Source organism: Crocuta crocuta, unplaced genomic scaffold (genome assembly GCF_008692635.1).
Source record: "Crocuta crocuta isolate KB4526 unplaced genomic scaffold, BGI_CrCroc_1.0 scaffold36, whole genome shotgun sequence".
Classification (NCBI taxonomy): domain Eukaryota; kingdom Metazoa; phylum Chordata; class Mammalia; order Carnivora; family Hyaenidae; genus Crocuta; species Crocuta crocuta.
This window is the reverse complement of record NW_027532203.1, coordinates 22,195,974-22,215,839: the sequence shown is the minus strand read 5'-3', so window position 1 is coordinate 22,215,839 and position 19,866 is coordinate 22,195,974. Positions and strand designations below refer to the sequence as shown.

The following is a 19,866-nucleotide window of genomic DNA, read 5'->3' as shown; positions in this document are numbered from 1 at the left end:
TTTTAAGAAATTTTTTTTCAGTTTATTGTCAAGTTGGTTTGTGTTTTTTTCCCTTGGCACAAGATGACACTACTTAGTATTTACAGCTAGTCCCACCTTGTATATAGTAATTAAATAAATTCATTTAGTTCTGAAGCTTATCTAGTGAAGAATGGCTTTTTTAAGAAAGGCTTTTTTCAGAGGTGATTTTTTTTTTTTTAAGTTCTTCATAGAAGAAAAGGATTTAATGACTTGATTCTCCTTTCAGTTGATAGTCATGTCTAATTTTCCTGCAGATCCTTGAATTTATGTGGTGGGTATAAATGATTTATTTGTCCTTTAAGATTTTGAAAATTCTGTTCAATTTCTTACTGATGCACATGTGTTTGACCTAGACTGGGAAATGCCCCTTTGATAATAATTTTGAGTAAACAGAATAATTTTGAGTAAACAGAGGGAAACAGTTCTATGTGTCTGCTGGGTATTACTTTGTGTATTGTTTACATAATTTTCTTTAGAGATTTTAAAAGCCATCTGTTGTTTAAGGGAGTTGAAATTGTCAAATAGATTCAGTATGAAGTTTGAATGCACGAGAAAATTTGCAGGGATAAATAGAAAGTAAAAAAAAAAAGCTGTGCTATCATTACTAAATCATTAAGAATGAACATTCTTTATAATCATATATATAGTTATGCTTTAAAAGCATAAGAAGCCTGATAGCTATGCATTATCAGTATTGATGAAATAACTTGAGGAACAGAAAAGTATATAAACAATTGTCACACGTCTGTCCAGAGCAGTCTGGTAACTTCATGTTAGGGAGGTAGTGGATAGTTAACTTTGACCTCTTTAAGGTTTTGTTTTGTTTTTTTTCTGCTTTGTTGAGGTACTGTTGTATAATATAGGACCATATTATCCTCAGTAGCATTTTGAATTAATTCTGAGTTTTTTCTCTTTAAAAAACTGTGTTCTGGAAAATGCTTATAGGTAATCAAACTTTGGTTCAAAACAAGTTTGTGTTTTACCAGATTTTTATTAGCCATTATCACCTTCCTTGTGTCTTAGTGATATTATCTGAATTTCTTGATTAAAGAATTTATCAGTGTTAATTTTTATGAGCGTGGGTTTTCAATTTTTTTTTCATTTATTCTGTATTTAAAATTGAAGTTGCCTATTTCATAATTGAGGTAAGTGTCACATTTTTTGTAGTACCAACCTAATCCTTTGGAACATTTTCTCTGGACAAATCTTTTTGTATGGTTTGTTAATTTAAAAGGAAGTTCTCTCTCTCTCTCTCTCTCACACACACACACACACACACACAAACACACACATACAGACTTTATTTCCTTAGCTTTATGTTTATGTTGACTTTATTTTTATAGCTGGAATGAATGGCTCAAACTGCCTGTAAAATACCCGGACTTGCCCAGGAATGCGCAAGTGGCCCTCACTATATGGGATGTATATGGACCAGGGAAGGCAGTGCCTGTGGGAGGAACAACGGTTTCGCTCTTTGGAAAATATGGGTAAGCATTCTTCTCTTCTAATCTTTTAGGAATGTTGGGAGAGCTTTTCTTTTCAGAAGAGCTTTAATAGTTTGTACCCACTCTGGTTCTCTGTGTCCTAGGAAGTAGAAACCTATTTGGTACGCATGATTCCTTCATTCTTGCGACTGAATTTGACATATGTTTCCTATGGGATATGCAGGTAGATTAATTAAGAAGTACAACTTATGTTACTATACTATCCGTGATTGGTAATACGATTTCTATTTGAAAATAGTCATTAGAAACTAGAATTTTGCTAGAATAAGAGGTTCTTTGATATATACTATAACTGCATTGTTAAACCATTTTTTTGCTTTCTCAAAATAGTGACAGGGCAATAAGCAGAGTTAAAAAGCACAAACTCACTAATAATAATAGTGATTATAATAGAAAAGTTGTCAACTCAGTTTTTAAAAGTTTACAGATAATAGAAGTTTGTTGTAAAACAACAACAGTAACAAAAGCATAATCGTGAAAAGGTATTTTTTTCTTTCTCTTTTTCTTCCTGGAACAGAGGGAGCACTATCTCTAGAGAATTGGTAATAGTCTATTATTCTTTTTGTGTTCATTAATTGGGATTTTCCTCTAAACAACATGGTCTTTCATCAGTTAATTGAGTTACCTTGGTATACAATGCATATAGGAAAGGCAGGTGAATGTTCACGTTTTTCCCCTTTACCAGTTTTAAGAATGAGTTGGTGTTCTGATAACTTGTCTGTTTGACGTTGAAGTTTTTTTTTCCTTTTTGTTTTTAAGTTTTGTCATGAACTTTTAGTCTTATGAGTCTTAAATTATAATGTTGAATTGATCAGCCTTTATCTTTATGGCTTATGAATTGTTTTAGAAAGTCCTTTTTAATTTTTATTTATTTTTTTACTTAGAAAATTTTTTTAATGTTTATTTTTTGAGAGAGAGAGAGAGACTGAGTGGGCACAGAGAGAGAGGGAGACACAGAATCTGAAACAGGCTCCAGCTTCTGAGCTGTCAGCCCAGAGCCTGACATGGGTCTCGAACCCACAGGCTGTGAGATCATGACCTAGACAAAATCAGATGCTCAACCAGCTGAGGCACCCAAGCACCTCAGTCCTTTTCTATTTTTAAAAAAGATTTCTTCTTATGATTTCAATCCTTATTTAAGTTTTTGATTCGTCTAAAATCACTTTCTGAAAGAGGTGATGTACTGAGAATCAACTTAAAAAAACCAGAAGACCAACAAATGGCAACTTATATGTCTTAACACTATTTATTAAATTAGCCATTGTTTCTAAATATTTTGAAATGGTACCCTTACATATTAAATTTGTCATGTGTTGAAGTCTAAGAGAAACAGTGTAATCTATCATATGGTGGTGGTTAGGGATGCAGTATGTAGAACTAGGTTATTTGGTTTCAAATCCTGGCTCCTTTGTTTAATAATTTTGTACCTTGGCCAAGTTATTTAATCTCCTGATACCTCAGTTTCCTCATTTCTAAAATGATATAACAATATTATTTATCTTACAGTTTATGATGATAAATTACTGAAGACACATAATTAAAGAGTGTTCAGTAAATATGAGCTATAACATTTCTGAACTATTCTGTTAGTTTTGAATATTATTATAAAATGTTTTAATACTAGATGGAGATCATTTTCCTTATTTGCCTTCTTTTTATAATTTCTATGGATATACCCTGTTTTGTTAGATAAATTTTAATATTTCCTCAAATAAAAAAAGTTCATTGTTATTTTGTTAGAAAATTGTATTGAATTAGGTATGTTAATTAAAGGAGAGAATTGACTCCTTTGTAATATTGAATTTTGCCATCCAGGAATAGGGTGTGTCAGAAAGTCTTCAACTCATGAATAAAATCTAGGTGTAATTTCATTTAGAATACCTTGGTTGCTTATAATGTGAAAGTATATTTTAGTTTAATGTAATTACTAAAGGGATTTATTGTTGAAATCCATGAAAGAACAAATTTAGACATAGTCTGATACATTACATACAATATGGGTAAGATAGCATGTTATGTTAGAATGGACATATCACTCAGTCAGTATTCTTCCTTTTCTAGAGTGTTTTTTTTTCACTGTTCCCTACTAGGGTGAGGTTTGCTTGTCACAGAGTAAAAAAGTGCACAACAGTTGATTACTCTTACTGTGTGGTTGTGGTTCTTGAGAGACAACCAGATACACCTCTTGGTTTTTCCTCCTGACCTCTTTATAAGTGGTTTACCTTCTGGAATATCAGTTGGAGGTTTTGCCATAAAAGCACCTCTTTTAGTACACCTCTGCATTTTAGATGACCTTAGGATATAGTTTCAGGAGACAATGTAAGTAGATGTTAAGTATGAAACAACCGAAGTTTTCACATAAGTGCAGTGAAATGAACTGCCTAAAGCCAAACAAACTCATTCTCAAATCAACATTTGTGACCCAGTTTTACTTGGCTTTTGGCAAGTTTTTGAAAAGTACATGAAGTCAGTAGTAATCAGCCTATGAATACGAAGCATCTGGTAAGCTCACTAGACAAACATCTTCCTGTGTTCTCATTAATTTAGTAAGGGTGTGGCGGGGCCCAAGATTTGGCATTTTTAGTAAGCAGGATCCTGAGTGATTCTGTGGCCTGTGGATCACATTTAGGAAACGTTGCATTAACTTTTTTATAATAGTCTACTTGTAGGTCTTATGCCAGCAGGTGTTTGCAAAGTTTCTTTCTTTCTTTCATCCTGTTGCCCGCTTGATTTGTAGTTCTATGTGAAAAGTAGTAAGAGAAGCATTCCTTTACCTCCCATCCAAATTATGATGGAAATGTGCCTGGAACATAAGTCAGTGATATTTGTTGTACTTTAAGAAATAATTAAACCCCAAATATTTCCATGAAGGTAGTGGTAGCAATTGGTGGGAGTTAAACTTCAATTCATTTTCCTGATACTAAGTAAATTAAGGCTTTGAATCTTGGAGAGCCCTCTATTTTTTCATAACTCTTTATTGGACACTAGGTCATGCTGTCCCTCCATGTCCTGAACACATGAGATGTCAGGTGCAAATGAAATGTGCTGGAGAGCGGTACTGACTCTGTGAAACTCCCTTGCTTAGAGCAGGGTTTCTCAAATAGGACTCCTTGATTTACTACATTTAGAATTCCTGCCTTATGTCTGTATTGAGTGTCTCTACTTGATTATCTGAATTTGCTCTTTTTTTTTTTAACTTTCATGTGGTTGAAAGAAGAAAGGTATTATCTCTAATATGCATGGAAAGCAAGTATTATTTAACATTGATGGGCAGTGATAAATACAATGAGAATTTGTTATGAAATTTTGGAAATGAAGGAAAAACTGCAGTGAAATATAAATTATAGTAAATGTATTTGATTTGCAAAATATGTAAATAATGCCTATAGAAAAAGTCCTTCTTTAATTGGAATGGTTCTTTTTGTGCCTAGTTAAATACAAGGGGATATTCAGCTCACAGTCACTTAATTAAAGGTAAAAGATAAGGTTTTACGTCAACGTATTCTTTATTAACCAGTCCACCTCCTTTGTGGTTGTATGTTAGTTAGCCAAATGATAACATCAGATTTCAGTAGAGGTTTCTGGATATTTTGAACAGTGGGGAATGAATGAAGAAAAGCTGGATCACTATTCCTGTTCCCTCTAGGCTGACATTTATCCTGACCTTCACCTCAGAAAAAGGAAGCATAAGAAACTTTATGAAATTGAAATAATTCCTTTTTCTCAAGGGGCCTTTCCTTGAGGTGAACCGGGTTGTGCCGCATATAAGCCCTGGCATTTCCTGGCATGGTACTAGACTGTGTGCAGCTTTGTGTGTGGCTGCTCGGGATGTCCCAGTGCTGTGGCAGGGTGCACACCTCCACTGGTACTGCGGGGTCACAGCTGCTTCTCTGCATGCTGCTGCTGACATTTCAGGAGGGAGTGCAGCATCTCTATTCTGGGTGACCTCAGCCGGAAGCTGCTGCAGATTTTTTTTTCTTCCTACCATTAAAAATCATTTCACATGCCACCACAGTTTTTGTGACTTAAGGAAGCTGTGCTTTAGACTAGTTTCTTTAGATGTTTCCTGAACAATGACGTAACCCCAGTTGCTCCTCACCTTTTCCCCTAAGTAGTCCTGATAAGGACTTATCAGTAGCTTTTAAGAAGTGGTCTTCAAGCAAGGTGATAGTTGTCTTATAGTATTGGGAACCTTGTGACTGTCAACTCTTGCTATTTGCTAATGTCTGTTTTTTGTATACTTGAGTCTGTTTGAAGCAGTGCTTCTTGGAGAATATATAATTAATAATTGAAAGACTCATCTCTTAAGATACAGCTAGAATAACTAATTGTCCTCATTTTGAAAGTTTAGCTTGTGAGGTTTCTAAGTAGCTAAAAAAAGGATTGATCAGTAGATTGAGTTGGCAAAGAACTATAAGCAGGCTGCAGATTTCTCTTGCAGATGTTTTTCCACATGTGAATTCAGAAGTCAGGGCAGTGGCTGTGGTAGTGGCTTGGCACTGGGAGCTGGAGTGTCAGCAGCAGCTGTTGCTGGGCCCTCCGCTGGAGTCTGAAGGAGATCCCACTCTGCTTTTTCTTTTGTCTTGCCTGTTTGGTTTAATTTCCCAAGTGGACATGAAGCTCTGAACATCTTTTGGCTTGCCACCTGGAGGCTGTGTAACTCTCTGCAAAGGTTCCATTAGTGTCAAAAGAAAGTAATATGTTCACTTGATCATTTGAGTCACTTGGCATCACCCCTTCCCTCCACATCCCGTATCCTTAAATCTTCTCTCCAGATCCATCCCAAGGTACCTAAATCATTTAGTAAACTGACTTCCTGCCAAATGTACTTATTTTTGATTTAGTTACAGTCAGCCAGTCACAGTATTCACTGGGGGATACAGAGGTAGAGAGAAGGAAGGCAGGCCTTCTGCTGTTTCTCAAGGTACATGTAAGGATATTCATTTAAAGTGGCATTATTGCTTCACTGTACCCAGTTTCTTAGAGACTAAGCAGGTCTGCTTGATATTGAATCTATACCTGATTTGAAGGAAAGTGAACTTTATAAAAGGCTGGCTATGTGCTTTTTTGTAATATAACTTTTTGATCTTTAATATGGTAGATAAATATTGAGAATTTTGATACTTTAAAACTAGTCAGTGCATTTTTTGGGGGGCCTCTAAGGTAAGGTTTGCGTGGTTGTTGGATGTTACCTGTTTATTGCCAGCCTTAGAGAGCTTATAACAAGTATGCTCATACCTTAATCTTATTATGCTTATGAGCTTGTAGCTATCATTTGTCATTCCATTCTCCTTGTTCATGGCATCATTGCTTATATACATTACATAATCAGTGAGAATCTTTATCTGGGAAAATCCGTGAAGAAATTTTCCATTAGTCAGAACATGATAATAATGGCTTGAAAATTTTATGTAAGCCTTTTACAGTTAAGTGTAATGTTTTTAAGGATGGCAAAATGCTGTATCGATATATTTAATGTACTTTATTAATTTTTTAAAAATATTTATTCATTTTTGAGAGACAGAGAGAGACAGAGCACAAGCTGGGGAGGGGCAGAGAGAGAGGGAGACACAGAATCTGAAGCAGGCTCCAGGCTCTATGCTGACAGATGTGAGGCTCGAACTCAAGAACTGTAGATCATGACCTGAGCCAAAGGCAGACGCTTAACCGACACCCAGGCACCCCATAATGTACTTTATTTTAAAATAAATTATTAAATATGAGAGTGTGCAAAATGCTTTGGGCTTGTCTACTCACTTCCAGTCTTATTCTTTCCATTGCAATCATCACCTTGCTCTTTGAGCTTTGGGAAGATGCTCTTTGAGTAGAATTTCTGTTGTTTTAAAGGTCTTGTTTAAAAAAAACAACACTTAAAAAAAAGAGAACACATTAACAGAAGGACATCTCTAATCCCCTCATGAAAAAGCACTCAGAGACTTAACAGCGTATTTAAAACACAGTTGTCTAACGCTCCTTTATAACTTTATTCAACCTTTACTCTAGATCTTCTTGGTAGCTTTTAGAACAAAATTTGACAATCACTAATCATATGTATAGTTTTTCACTTTAAAGCAGGATCACCATGCTCAGACTGAATTTTGGCTGTATGTTAAATCTCTGATTCGTAGACATGGGACTTTTTTCTTATATGAATCTTCAGTTGTATTCTGTTTCAGATCTATCTCTTGTGCAAAAGAAGACAGGAGAAAAATCAGCCTGTACCTAGTGAAAGGATGATAATAGCTAACATTTATTGAATACTTACTGTGTGGCAGGCATAGTTCTAAGTACTTTTTACTTCTACTGATCTATTTAATTTTTCTCACAACTCTGAGATACAGGTACTCTTTATAATCTTATTTTATAGGTGAGAAAACTGAGACAGAGGTTAGATAATATACCCAAGGTCACGTAGGTAGTAGTTGATGGCACCACTGGGATTCAGATCCCAGCATTTTGAATTCACCTTCTGCTGTGTTGAATTGTCACTTAAAGTAGAGAGTTATGTAATTATTTAAATTTGGTTTCAGTTATTATAAATGTGATATTCTTTCATTAGATAGGAATTTGGTCTCTATTATTCTCAGATCTGATGAAGTGTGTGTGTGGGCCATTACAGAACTTTCTGTTTCTACTCTACTTTTAGGATTTCTTAATAGTTCTCTGTAGAGGGGGTCACCTGGGTGGCTCAGCCAGTTAAGCGTCTGACTTTGGCTCAGGTTATGATCTCACGGTTCGTGGGTTTGAGCCCCATGTTGGGCTCTGTGCTGACAGCTAGCTCAGAGCCTGGAGCCTGCTTCAGATTCTGTATCTCCCTCTCTCTCTGACCCTCCCCTGCTCACGCTCTCTCTCTTTCTCTCTCTCAGAAATAAATAAAACATTTAAAAATAAAAAATAGTTCTGTGTGGAGGGGAAAAGAATGGCATGTAAAAAAACAGTGTTAACATGGATTTTAGTTGCTTAGTTAATTGCTTTACAACCCACTGGAGACCTCAGGCTTGGCAGGAGGACATGCATTTTCCTGTGTTGAATTCTCTTGTTTAGGAACCTAAATGTCCTATAATGAACTGCATTAATTTACTTCTACCCTGAACACTCTCTTTTCGCCTAGCATGTTTCGCCAAGGGATGCACGACTTGAAAGTCTGGCCTAATGTAGAAGCAGATGGATCAGAACCCACAAAAACTCCTGGCAGAACAAGCAGTACTCTCTCAGAAGATCAGATGAGCCGCCTTGCCAAGGTAGAAAAGAGACTTTGGATCAGGTGGAAATCTGAGTGATGTCCACTGTAGTATAAATGACATTATGACTTGGATTATTTTTTTATTTAAATTTCATTTTTTTAAGTTTCTTTCTTTATTTTGAGAGACGGAGAGGGAGGGAGGGAAGGAGGGAGAGATGGGAGGAGCAGAGAGAGAGAGGGAAAGAGCGGATCCCAAGGACTGGCAGTGCAGAGCCTGACACAGGACTCGAACTCAGGAACTGTGAGAACATGGCCTGAGCTGAAATCAAGAGTCTGACTGACTCTTGATTAACTGACTGAGCCACCCAGGCACCCCTAATTTAATTTTTAATACGAATTGTGTTGAAATAATAATTCACATACTGTAAAATTCACCCTTAGAAAGTGTACAGTTCAGTGGTTTTTAGTAAATTCACTAAAAGTTCACACCACTATTTCATTTCAGAACATTTAAATCAAATATGTCACCATGCACTGTACCTCTTAGTGGTCAATCCCTGGTCCCTCTGCTCTTTTGTTCCTGGCAACTACTAATCTATTTTTATCTCTGTGGATTTTCCTATTCTGGACATATCAAAAAATAGAATTGTATAATACATAGCCCTTTGTGTTTGTAATTCTGTCAGATGTGAAACTGTGGAGCTTTCAGTGATATTTTCAAGATAACCACTTTTTTTTTTTGGTGATATAGTCTTAAAGATGCAGGTGTTACATGCTTCAGATTCTTACGTTGCTTGGAGGTAAAAATTCCTTGTATTACTAGCTAATTTAAATTGCTCACGCATCTTCCCCATCTCATTTTTTGTAAGCAGAATGAATTAATTACCTTTTTTTAAAAAATTGTTTTAATGTAATGTTATCATTTAGGAAAAAACTAGGCTCAATTCTGTGTTTAAATCACAACAGTATAACTTATTTGATGAATATTTCTTCACACAGCACTATGCTAGATACCATTTAAAGATCCTTTTATAATTCTTTTATTAAGAGACTCTCCCTTTTTTTAATAGAATTAAATATGAAATTGGTTTTCACCCAGTACTCATCCCAAGCCCTCCTCAATGCCCATCACCCACTTTCCTCTCTTCACCACCCCCTATCAACCCTCAGTTTGTTCTCAGTATTTAAGGGTCCCTTATGGTTTGCCACCTCCCTCTCTGTAACTTTTTTTTCTTTTCCCCTTCCCTTCCCCCATGGTCTTCTGTTAAGTTTCTCAAGATCCATATATGAGTGAGAATATATGATACCCATCTTTCTCTGACTGACTTATTTCACTTAGCATAATACCCTCCAGTTGCATCCAAGTTGCTGCAAATGGCCAGATTTCATTGTTTCTCATTGCCAAGTAGTATTCCATTGTATAGATAAACCACATCTTCTTGATCCATTAGTCGGTTAATGGACATTTAGGCTCTTTCCATGATTTGGCTGTTGTTGCAAGTGCTGCTATAAACATTGGGGTACATGTGCCCCTATGCATCAGCACTCCTGTATCCCTTGGGGAAATTCATAACGGTGCTATTGCTGGGTCATAGGGTAGTTGTATTGTTAATTTTTTGAGGTACCTCAACGCTGTTTTCCAGAGTGGCTGCACCAATTTGCATTCCCACCAACAGTGCAAGAGGGTTTTTGTTTCTCCACATCCTCCCCAGCATCTGTAGTCTCTGATTTGTTCATTTTAGCCACTCTGACCTGTGTGAGGTGGTATCTCAGTGTGGTTTTATTTATTCATTTATTTTTTCGTTTATTTGAGGAGAAGGTCACTTAATTACTATTTTTTCAGTTTCTGTTTATTTTTTTTCTTTCATAGTTTATTGTCAAGTTGATTTTCATATAACACGCAGTGCTCATCCCAACAAGTGTCCTTCTCTCAGTGTGGTTTTGATTTGTATTTCCCTGACGATGAGTGATGATGAGCATAGTTTCATGTGTCTGTTGGGCATCTGGATGTCTTCTTTGGAAAAGTGTCTATTCATGTCTCTGCCCATTTCTTCACTGGATTATTTGTTTTTCAAGTGTGGAGTTTGGTGAGTTCCTTATAGATTTTGGATACGAGCCCTTTATCCGATATGTCATTTGCAACTATCTTTTCCCATTCTGTCAGTTTTGTTGACTGTTTTCTTTGCAGTATAGAAGCTTTTTATCTTGATGAGGTCCCAGCAGCTCCTTTTTGCTTTTAATTCCCTTGCCTTTGGAGATGCATCAAGTAAGAACTTGCTGGCTGCAGATGAAGTCAAGGAGGTTGTTTCCTGCGTTCTCATCAACGGTTTTGATGGTTTCCTGTTTCCTGTTCAGCTCCTTCATCCATTTTGAGTTTATTTTTATGTATGATACAAGAAAGTGGTCTAGTTTCATTTTTCTGCATGTTGCTGTCCAGTTCTCCCAGCACCATTTGTTGAAGAACACTGTCTTTTTCCACTGGATACTCTTTCCTGTTTTTTCAAAGATTAGTTTGCCATACACTTGTGGGTCCAATTCTGGGTTCCCTATTCTATTCCACTGGTCTATGTGTCTGTTTTTGTGCCAATACCATACTGTCTTCATGATTACAGCTTTGTAGTAGAGGCTAAAGTCTGGGATTGTGCCTCCTGTTTTGGTTTTCTTCTTCAAAATTACTTTGGCTATTCAGGGTCTTTTGTGGCTCCATACAAATTTTAGGATTGTTTGTTCCAGCTTTGAGAAGAATACTGGTGCAATTTTGATTGGGAATGCATTGACTGTGTAGATTGCTTTGGGTAGTAAATATTCTTAACAATATTTATTCTTCCAATCCATGAGCAGGAATGTCTTTCCATTTCTTTGTGTCTTCAGTTTCCTTCATAAGCTTTCTAAAGTTTTCAGCATACAGATTTTTTACATCTTTGGTTAGGTTTATTCCTAGGTATCTTATGATTTTTTGTGCAATTTTGAATGGGATCAGTTTCTTTATTTCTCTTTCTTTTGCTTCATTATTGGTGTATAAAAATGCAACCAGTTTCTGTACGTTGATTTTGTACAATGTGACTTTGCTGAATTCATGGATCAGTTCAAGCAGGCATTTGGGGGAGTCTGTCAGGTTTTCCATGTAGAGTATCATATCATCAGGGAAAAGTGAAAGTTTGATTTCTTCTTTGCCAATTCGGATGCCTTTTATTTCCTTTCGTTGTCTGATTGCTGATGCTAGGACTTCCAGCACTATGTTAAACAAGAGTGATGAGAGTGGACATCCCTGTCATACTCCTTATCTCAAGGGGAAAGCTTTCAGTTTTTCCCCATTGAGGATGAAATAAGCTGTGGGCTTTTCAGAAATGGCTTTTATGATGTTTGAGTATGTTCCTTCTATTCCAAGTTTCTTGAAGGTTTTTATTAAGAAAGAATGCTGTATTTTGTCAGATGCTTTTTCTGCATTAATTGACAGGATCATATGGTTCTTTTCTTTTGTTAATGTAATGTATCACATTGATTGATTTGCAAATATTGAACCAGCCCTGCAATCTAGGAATGTATCCCACTTGATCATGGTGAATAATTCTTTTTATATGCTATTGAATTTGATTTTCTAGTATCTTGTTGAGAATTTTTGCATCCATGTTCATCAGGGATATTGGCCTGTAGTTCTCTTTTATTGTTGGGTCTCTGTCTGGTTTGGGAATCAAAGTGATGCTGACTTCATAGAATGAGTCCGGAAGTTTTCCTTCCATATCTATTTTTGGAACAGCTTGAGAAGTATTAACTCTGCTTCAAAGATACGGTAGAATTCCCCAGGGAAGCCATCTGGTCCAGGACTCTTATTGTTGGGAGATTTTTGATAACTGATTTCAGTTTCTTCACTAGTTATGGGTCTGTTCAATTTTTCTATGTCTTCCCATTTCAGTTTTGGTAGTGTGTGACTGTTTAGGAATTTTTCCATTTCTTCCAGGTTGTCCAGTTGTTGGTGCATAATTTTTCATATATTCCCTGATAATTGCTTGTATTTCTGAGGGATTGGTTGTAATAAATCCCTTTTCATTTGTGATTTTATCTATTTGGGTGCTTTCTCTTTTCTTTTTGAGAAGCCTGGAAACCTGGCTAGAGGTTTATCAATTTTGTTTATTTTTTCAAAAAACCAACTCTTGGTTTCATAGATCTGTTCAACTGTTTTTTTTTTTGTTTGTTTTTGGTTTTGGTTTTTTTTTTGGAGTCTATATAGTTTATTTCTACCCTGATCTTTATTATTTCTCCTGCTGGGTTTGGGGTGTCTTTGCTCTTTTGCTTCTAGTTCCTTTGGGTGCGCTGTTAGATTTTATATTTGGAATTTTTCTTGTTTCTTGAGGTAGGCCTGGATTGTGATGTATTTTCCTCTTAGGACTGCCTTTGCTGCATCCTAAAGGGTTTGGTTTTCATTTTCATTTGTTTCCATATATTTTTAAATTTCTTCTCTAATTGTCTGGTTGACTCATTTGTTCTTTAGTAGGATATTCCTTAACCTCCATGCATTTGGAGGTTTTGCAGACTTTTTCCTGTGGCTGATTTCCAGTTTCATAGCATTGTATTCTGAAAGTGTAAATGGTATGATCTCACTTCTTTTATATTTATTGAGGGCTGCTTTGTGACCCAGTATGTGCTCTGTCTTGGAGAATGACCCATGTGCACTTGAGAAGAAAGTGTTTTGGGATATAGAGTTCTAAATATATCTGTCAATTTCCTCTTGTCCAATGTATCATTCAGGGCCATTGTTTCTTTACTGATTCTCTAGATGATCCATCCATTGCTGTAAGTGGAGTATTAAAGTCCCCTGCAATTAGCACATTCCTATCAATAAGTTGCTTATGTTTGTGATTGTTTTATATATTTGGAAGCTCTGAATTTGGTACATAGACATTTATAATTGTTAGCTCTTCCTGATGGATAGACCCTGTAATTATTGTATAATGCCCTTCTTCATCTCTTGTTACAGCTATTAAAGTCTAGTTTGTCTGATTTAAGTGTATAAGTCTGATATAAGTATGGCTACTCCAGTTTTCTTTCGACTTCCGGTAGCATTATAGATAATTCTCCACCCTCTCACTTTCAATCTGAACGTGTCCTCTGGTCTAAAATGAGCCTCATGAAGACAGCAAATAGATGGGTATTGTTTTGTTTTTGTTTTTTTTTTAATTCATTCTGCTACCCTATGTCTTTTGATTGGAGCATTTAATCCATTTACATTCAGTGTTTTTATTGAAAAATATGAGTTTAGAGTCATTGTGTTATCTGTAGTTTTCATGCATGTAGTGATGTATCTGGTACTTTGTGTTCCTTGCAACATTTCGCTTTCAGAGTCCTCCTTAGAATCTCTGGTAGGGCTGGTTTAGTGGTCATGAATTCCTTCAGTTTTTGTTTGTTTGGGAAAACCTTTATCTCTTCTTTTTTTTTTTTTTTTTTTCCAAATAGTTTATTGTCAAATTAGTTTCCATCCCTTTATCTCTTCTTCTGTTCTTAATGGCAGGCTTGCTGGATAAAGGATTCTTGGCTGCATATTTTTCCTGTTCATCACAGTGAAGATTTCCTGCCATTCATTTCTGGCCTGCCAAGTTTTTGTAGATGGGTCTGCTACTTACCCTTATGTGTCTACCTTTGTATGTTAAGACCTGTTTATTCCTAGCTGTTCTCAGAATTCTCTCTTTATCTTTGTATTTTGCCAGTTTCATTGTGTTATGTCCTGCAGAAGATCGATTCAAGTTACGTCAGAGGGGAGTTCCTTGTGCCTTTTGTATTTCAGTGTCTGTTTCCTTCCCCACATTGGGGAAGTCTCAGCTCTGATTTTTGTTCAAGTACTCCTTCAACCCCTTTCTGTCTCTTCTTCTGGAATTCTTATCACATTGTTCCATTTGATTGCATCATTCAGTTCTCTAATCTTTCATGACCCTGGATCATTTTATCTTTTTCTCTGCTTCTTTTTCCATAACTTTAATTTCTAATTTGCCTATTCTCACTTCTGCCTCTTCAATCCACACTATGGCCACCTCCATTTTATTTTGCACCTCATTTAGATCATTTTTTAATTCATTATAACTGTTTTTAAGATCCTTGATCTCCGTAGCAGTGGAGTCTCTGCTGCCTTCTATGCCTTTTTCAAGTCTAGTGATTAGTGTTCTGACTATTATTCTAAATTCTTGTTCAGTTATTTTGCTTATATATGTTTTGTTCAATTCTTTAGTTTTTCCTGGAGTTTCTTTTGAGGATAATTCTTCTGTTTCATCATTTTGGCTAGTTTTCTCTCCCTTGTAAGTTTTAAAGTCTTGTTATGTGCTCTGCACCTGCGAGCGCTGTATATATTAGGGGCATTATACACTGTCTAGGGCCTGGTCATTAGGAGATGTTTTTTGGAGAGGGTTAATTGCTCTCTGTTGTGACTTTGATTATTTTATTTCCCTACTCATAGTGGTGTTTTGGATCCTCCACCAGGTGTGCTTTGATTTATTCCTTGAAGTAGCTTTGGAGAGGAAAACAAACAGACGAACAAACAGGAAACAAAAACATGCAAACACACAAAGAAAACAAACAAGCAAATAAACAAAAACAAAAACCAAAAAATCTAAAAGGAAAAACCAGAAACACCAGCTACGAGTAGAAAATAGGATGGAGGTGGTGCTGATGGAAGAGCATATACAGAGAGAGAAATGACAGGGGTGGGGAAAAAGAAAAAAATGAATATTGACCAGGCAGAGAGACTAAAGGCTTAATCTAGAGAGAGAGGAAGAAGGCGAGGAAAAAGAAATGAAGATAAAGTTACCCAGAGAAACTATATGGCCTGATTATTCCGGAGAGAGAGAAAGGAAAGTAAAGAAGAAGGTATAGAACCTGCATTAAGAGAATGGATTAAATATGTCTGTTTAAGCAAACTAATAATCTGAGTAACCAGCGTAGAGGAGGGAAGAGAAGGAGAAAAGGGAGAATATAACCAAATAACAAGAATTGTCCTAATATTAATCCAGGCAATGCCGCAGTGCTGGTCCGGAGGAGGGGGCCATCTGATTCCACAGTGTCTAACCACCTCTAGTAGATAGGCAGCTACCTGGTGGGTGTGGTTTGGTATAGGCAGTTCCTGCCCCCACTGTGGGCCTGAGGGATAGGTCCCTCAGGCCCTGCCCTGATAGTTGTGGGGAGAAAAATGGTGACCCCCTAGTCCCTTCTTCACAGACCAGGTGTCCCAAATCACTCTTTTGGATCTGTCCTCCTGTGCCTCGGGCCCAGATGAGGTGGACTGTCTCGCCCCACTGTCTCTAATGTCCCCCGCTTAGCTGGGATTTAAACTCCCACTTGGTGACGTGGTCCCCCGGCTGTGCCACAGCACTTCAGGGAGGGGACCTGTTTCTCCTGCTATAGACTGAACCCCTGATCTACCACCTAACCCGTGCTGGCTCCCCTCCTCCGCAGGTTTGTGGACAGGGCAGCTGGCCCCAGTCCGGAGAAAGCCCTGCAATTAGAGATGGGATCCCTCTCTGTCCCAAACCGAGGTTTTTTTCTCTTGTACAGGTACAGTCCTGCACTTCCCCCGCTGCTCTTTCTCTTCCCTTTGTCTCTCTACAGAAGGGGATCGCTCCCCTTGGAGCCTCGTTTTTATCTTCGCCAGTTTGCAGTCACCCACCTATGGGGCCCTCCGGTTTTCCCATTTTCTCCTTAGTAGACTCCATCTCTTTTCCTCCCAGACTCTTGGGGTTCAGAGTCCTTTGGCTCTTTGTTTGAGAGGCACAGGAAGTATGGATCCCCCTACTTCTCCGCCATGTTTGCCAAGAGACTCTCTTTTAATTCTTACATGTAAATTTCCTTTGCAGTCTTATTTGTATGGATGACTCCTTAATATCTGGAGAAAATTTTGATGCCAAGCATTTTATAGCTTGTTGTTTCATCCTACATATGGAAGAAATCTTAATTGCAAAGAATAAGAACTTGTTTTGGGTTGGCTTTGCTCAACAAAATTTTTGTTAAGTTCATTCTGTGTCTTTTTGTATTGCTCTTTTATGGGAAAGTGATGTCATGGTTTTCTCATAAGCTTTTTAACCAAATTACTGTTGTCAACTTCCCTCTTCCCATAATTAGAATTTAATTTTTAATTCAGCCACTCATTCTGAGGTTTTTTTTATATTCTTACATGGGATTCAGGAAAATTTTCAAGCTTTTCATATGTCTACCTTCATTTTAAGAGTTGATCTTGGTGATGAACTTTATGCTGCACTTTGTGACTTTTATAAACCTTTCATAGTTATAGACATTTTATCAGAATCAGCTCAGTTATAGCATATGGGTCACAGAAGGTTAAATCTCAGATGCAGAGAAAGGTAGCATGTGTGGAAGAAGGAAAGCTCTTAATTTTTTTGCTTGTTCTTTGCGAACAGCAATATGATTCATATTACGGATGAAATTCCAATTTGAGGGATAATACGGAGAATCAAGAAATACAAAGCTCTATGGTTGCACATTTCATTCACTTTGTTTCTCTTTTAAATGAATTATTTGTGCTTCTATCCATATGTTCCTAATTTTTTTCTCCAATTATTTTTTTTTGGAAGATTCAGAAATAATTTTTATAACAGGTGACTCTGCCATTTTGCAAACAGCCGTATATGCAGCATAGGAATTTGTTTGAACTGTACTTCTCTGGATTTGTAAGGTAGCACGATGTTAAGTATTTCTCATTTTTATTTTTTGAATTTTATGGCAGGATAAAAAGATGTGACGTGATAATCAACTTTTTTTTTTATGACTGAAATAATAACCCCTTAAAGAGTTTTATGAGTTCATATATATTCTTTTGATTATTAGTGTACAGTTGCAGCATTGGAAATGATTACTAAGCATAGGCAGAGCAAAATGAGATGTTGCGAAGAAGCTTTAACATGTTTGGTAATTGGTAGTAATCATTAACTGTCTAAATTCTTTATATTGAAGAGTATGGCAAGTTGGGTCCTACTTTTTTAAGAGATACTAAATTTATATGTTGTCTGTATTTCCCAGAGTGTTTAACAGTTTTCAAATAAATCTTTATCCATTAATTTCTTTTTTTTTTTGCTGTTCTTTATTTTATTAATTTTTTTTAAAAAAATTTTTAATGGTTTATTGTCAAGTTGGTTTCCATATAACACCCCGTGCTGTTAATTTCTAAGTCTTTAAAATGTGAATAGAATTAATGAGAATAACCGTCTTACAGCCTTTCTGAGGCTAATTGGAAATGAACTCTTTTCAAAGTTCTTTGCTCCTAACACAATTGTACTTTTTACTTCTGAGTGGAGTGGAGGCTTCAGAACTTGCTATGTATGCTGTGACTTCTTGCTTTTTTAGTGTTACCTCATGTTTCCCAGAGACACAAGAGAAACCATTAAAACCAGTAATTACTTTTCTTACATGGAAAATACATTGTGTTTGTAGCATTGTTGAAGGAACTATTGCCTCTTTGAAAGAAGCTCTTTTTGTTTCTTGGTACTTTGGGCTAATGTGTTTCATTCTTTTCTGTATAAAGTTGGTCATGCTGTTTGTGGTTTCAAAACCTTTCCAAAGCTTGCTGCTATGGAGGAAGAACGTGTTTTAAAAAATGATATCTTAGGTTTGATGAAATTGGAAGCTTGGGCACTTCTTGGAAGCACTTTCCAGTGGGAAGAGCACTGTGGTATGAGTCAGAAAGTTGGCCATCCCACTGACTCACAGAAAAGAGTTTGAGCCCATAAAATCAAAAGTTTAGAATGGATGATTTCTATGTAGGTCCTATGCAGGAGCTCTTCATACTCTGTTATTCTAAAACTACTGAAATAGTAAATGATCAAGATTATTTATCTACCTGGATTTTACAGTTCTCACTTTAGAAGACAATAAACATGTGATCATCTCTTTGTAGTTGTGAATGTGCTGTGTTCATGTCATTCCTTCTGTCATCTCTGTGTCTAAAGTATTATTCAGACTTGCCTAATATGAATGATATGGCTGTGCTCTTAGATTTTATTTTTGTTGTTTGATTAGTGCCTGCTTCTTTAGGTATAACTTTTTCAGGCTGGCTTCCTGCGTCTATGTCTCTTGTCTCATACAAGTGAAAGTATATGTTGGTATTTGTTATATCTGAACTTAAAATTAAGCTTCCATATATCTTTTGTTCTTAAAACTGTGCCACAGTAGCTCTCTTTCCCCCTCATTCTCCTCCCCCTCTCATTTTTCTGGTTCCACATTAAAAAGTTTGTTCAGTTAGATTGGCAGTCTTTTCCTCAAAAGATTTTGAAGTCTTTGGTACAGTACCTTTTTAAGAACTGGGAAAGAATGTGTGTGATTATTTTTCCGTTTTTATACAAAAAGAACAGATTTTAGATACAATACTCAAATTTCTCATGCTACCATTTTAAGAAAATAAGTATTCCACTAGAAGAGATTTAAATGGTTAGAACTGAATGGTTTATTTCTTGTACTTTGATTTTCCAGCCAGTGAGTTTACCATGATTGTTTCTAATTGTTGAGAAGGCATTTGGACTGAGAGTAGATAGGTGCGCATAAATCTTAATAATAGCAAAGCGTAGTTACCATGCATTGTACCCATGAGTCAAAATAAATAGCACAGAGACAATTTTCAAAATGCAGTGTAAGGAAGTTTATTCAGTTATAGAAATGCTTCAGTCTGGGCTGCCTGGGGATAATGGGACAAGAGGACTGTGAAATGAAGATGAACTACGTAAATGGCTTGTGAAAAGATGGTGTTCGATAATTATTAAGCAAAGAACCTCAAACTCAAGCTGGACTAAATATTTTTATTCTCACTTATTGCTTGCTTAGCTATGAAGGTTGAATTATAACTGCAGTATGAATAACTGAAGTTTAAAAATCTGATTTTTAGGTTGAATATTTTTTAAAGTCAAACCTTTTCAGAGGGATTTTAGGGGAATTAACCTCTCTAATGATTTTACATCATTTTGTGAACATGCTTAGTTTTCCTTTGAGGAAACGATTCTGAGAAAAGGAAACAAATTGGAACTGCCTTCAGTTTAGTTCTTATTTTTTATAAGTTAAATTTCTTAGACTTAATAAGGAATAGGGAGAAATGAATGCATTAAAATATACTCCCCTCCAGTCCAGTTCTTCCTAATTATCTTTTCTATCCCAGCTCTAGATTTTGCTATTTAA

The 19,866-nt window shown here is 36.4% G+C and overlaps 1 protein-coding gene across 2 annotated transcripts in view; it reads left to right on the top strand.

Annotated features, from left to right (window-relative positions):
* The window catches only part of PIK3C3 (phosphatidylinositol 3-kinase catalytic subunit type 3), a 146,337-nt gene that overhangs the window by 7,083 nt on the left and 119,388 nt on the right, over positions 1–19,866 (top strand). For both annotated transcript variants that reach the window (XM_077777615.1, XM_077777613.1), the window contains exons 3-4: positions 1,365–1,508; positions 8,638–8,767. In XM_077777615.1, coding sequence (XP_077633741.1) covers positions 1,365–1,508; positions 8,638–8,767 — 274 coding nt within the window. The remainder of the gene's footprint in view (positions 1–1,364; positions 1,509–8,637; positions 8,768–19,866) is intronic.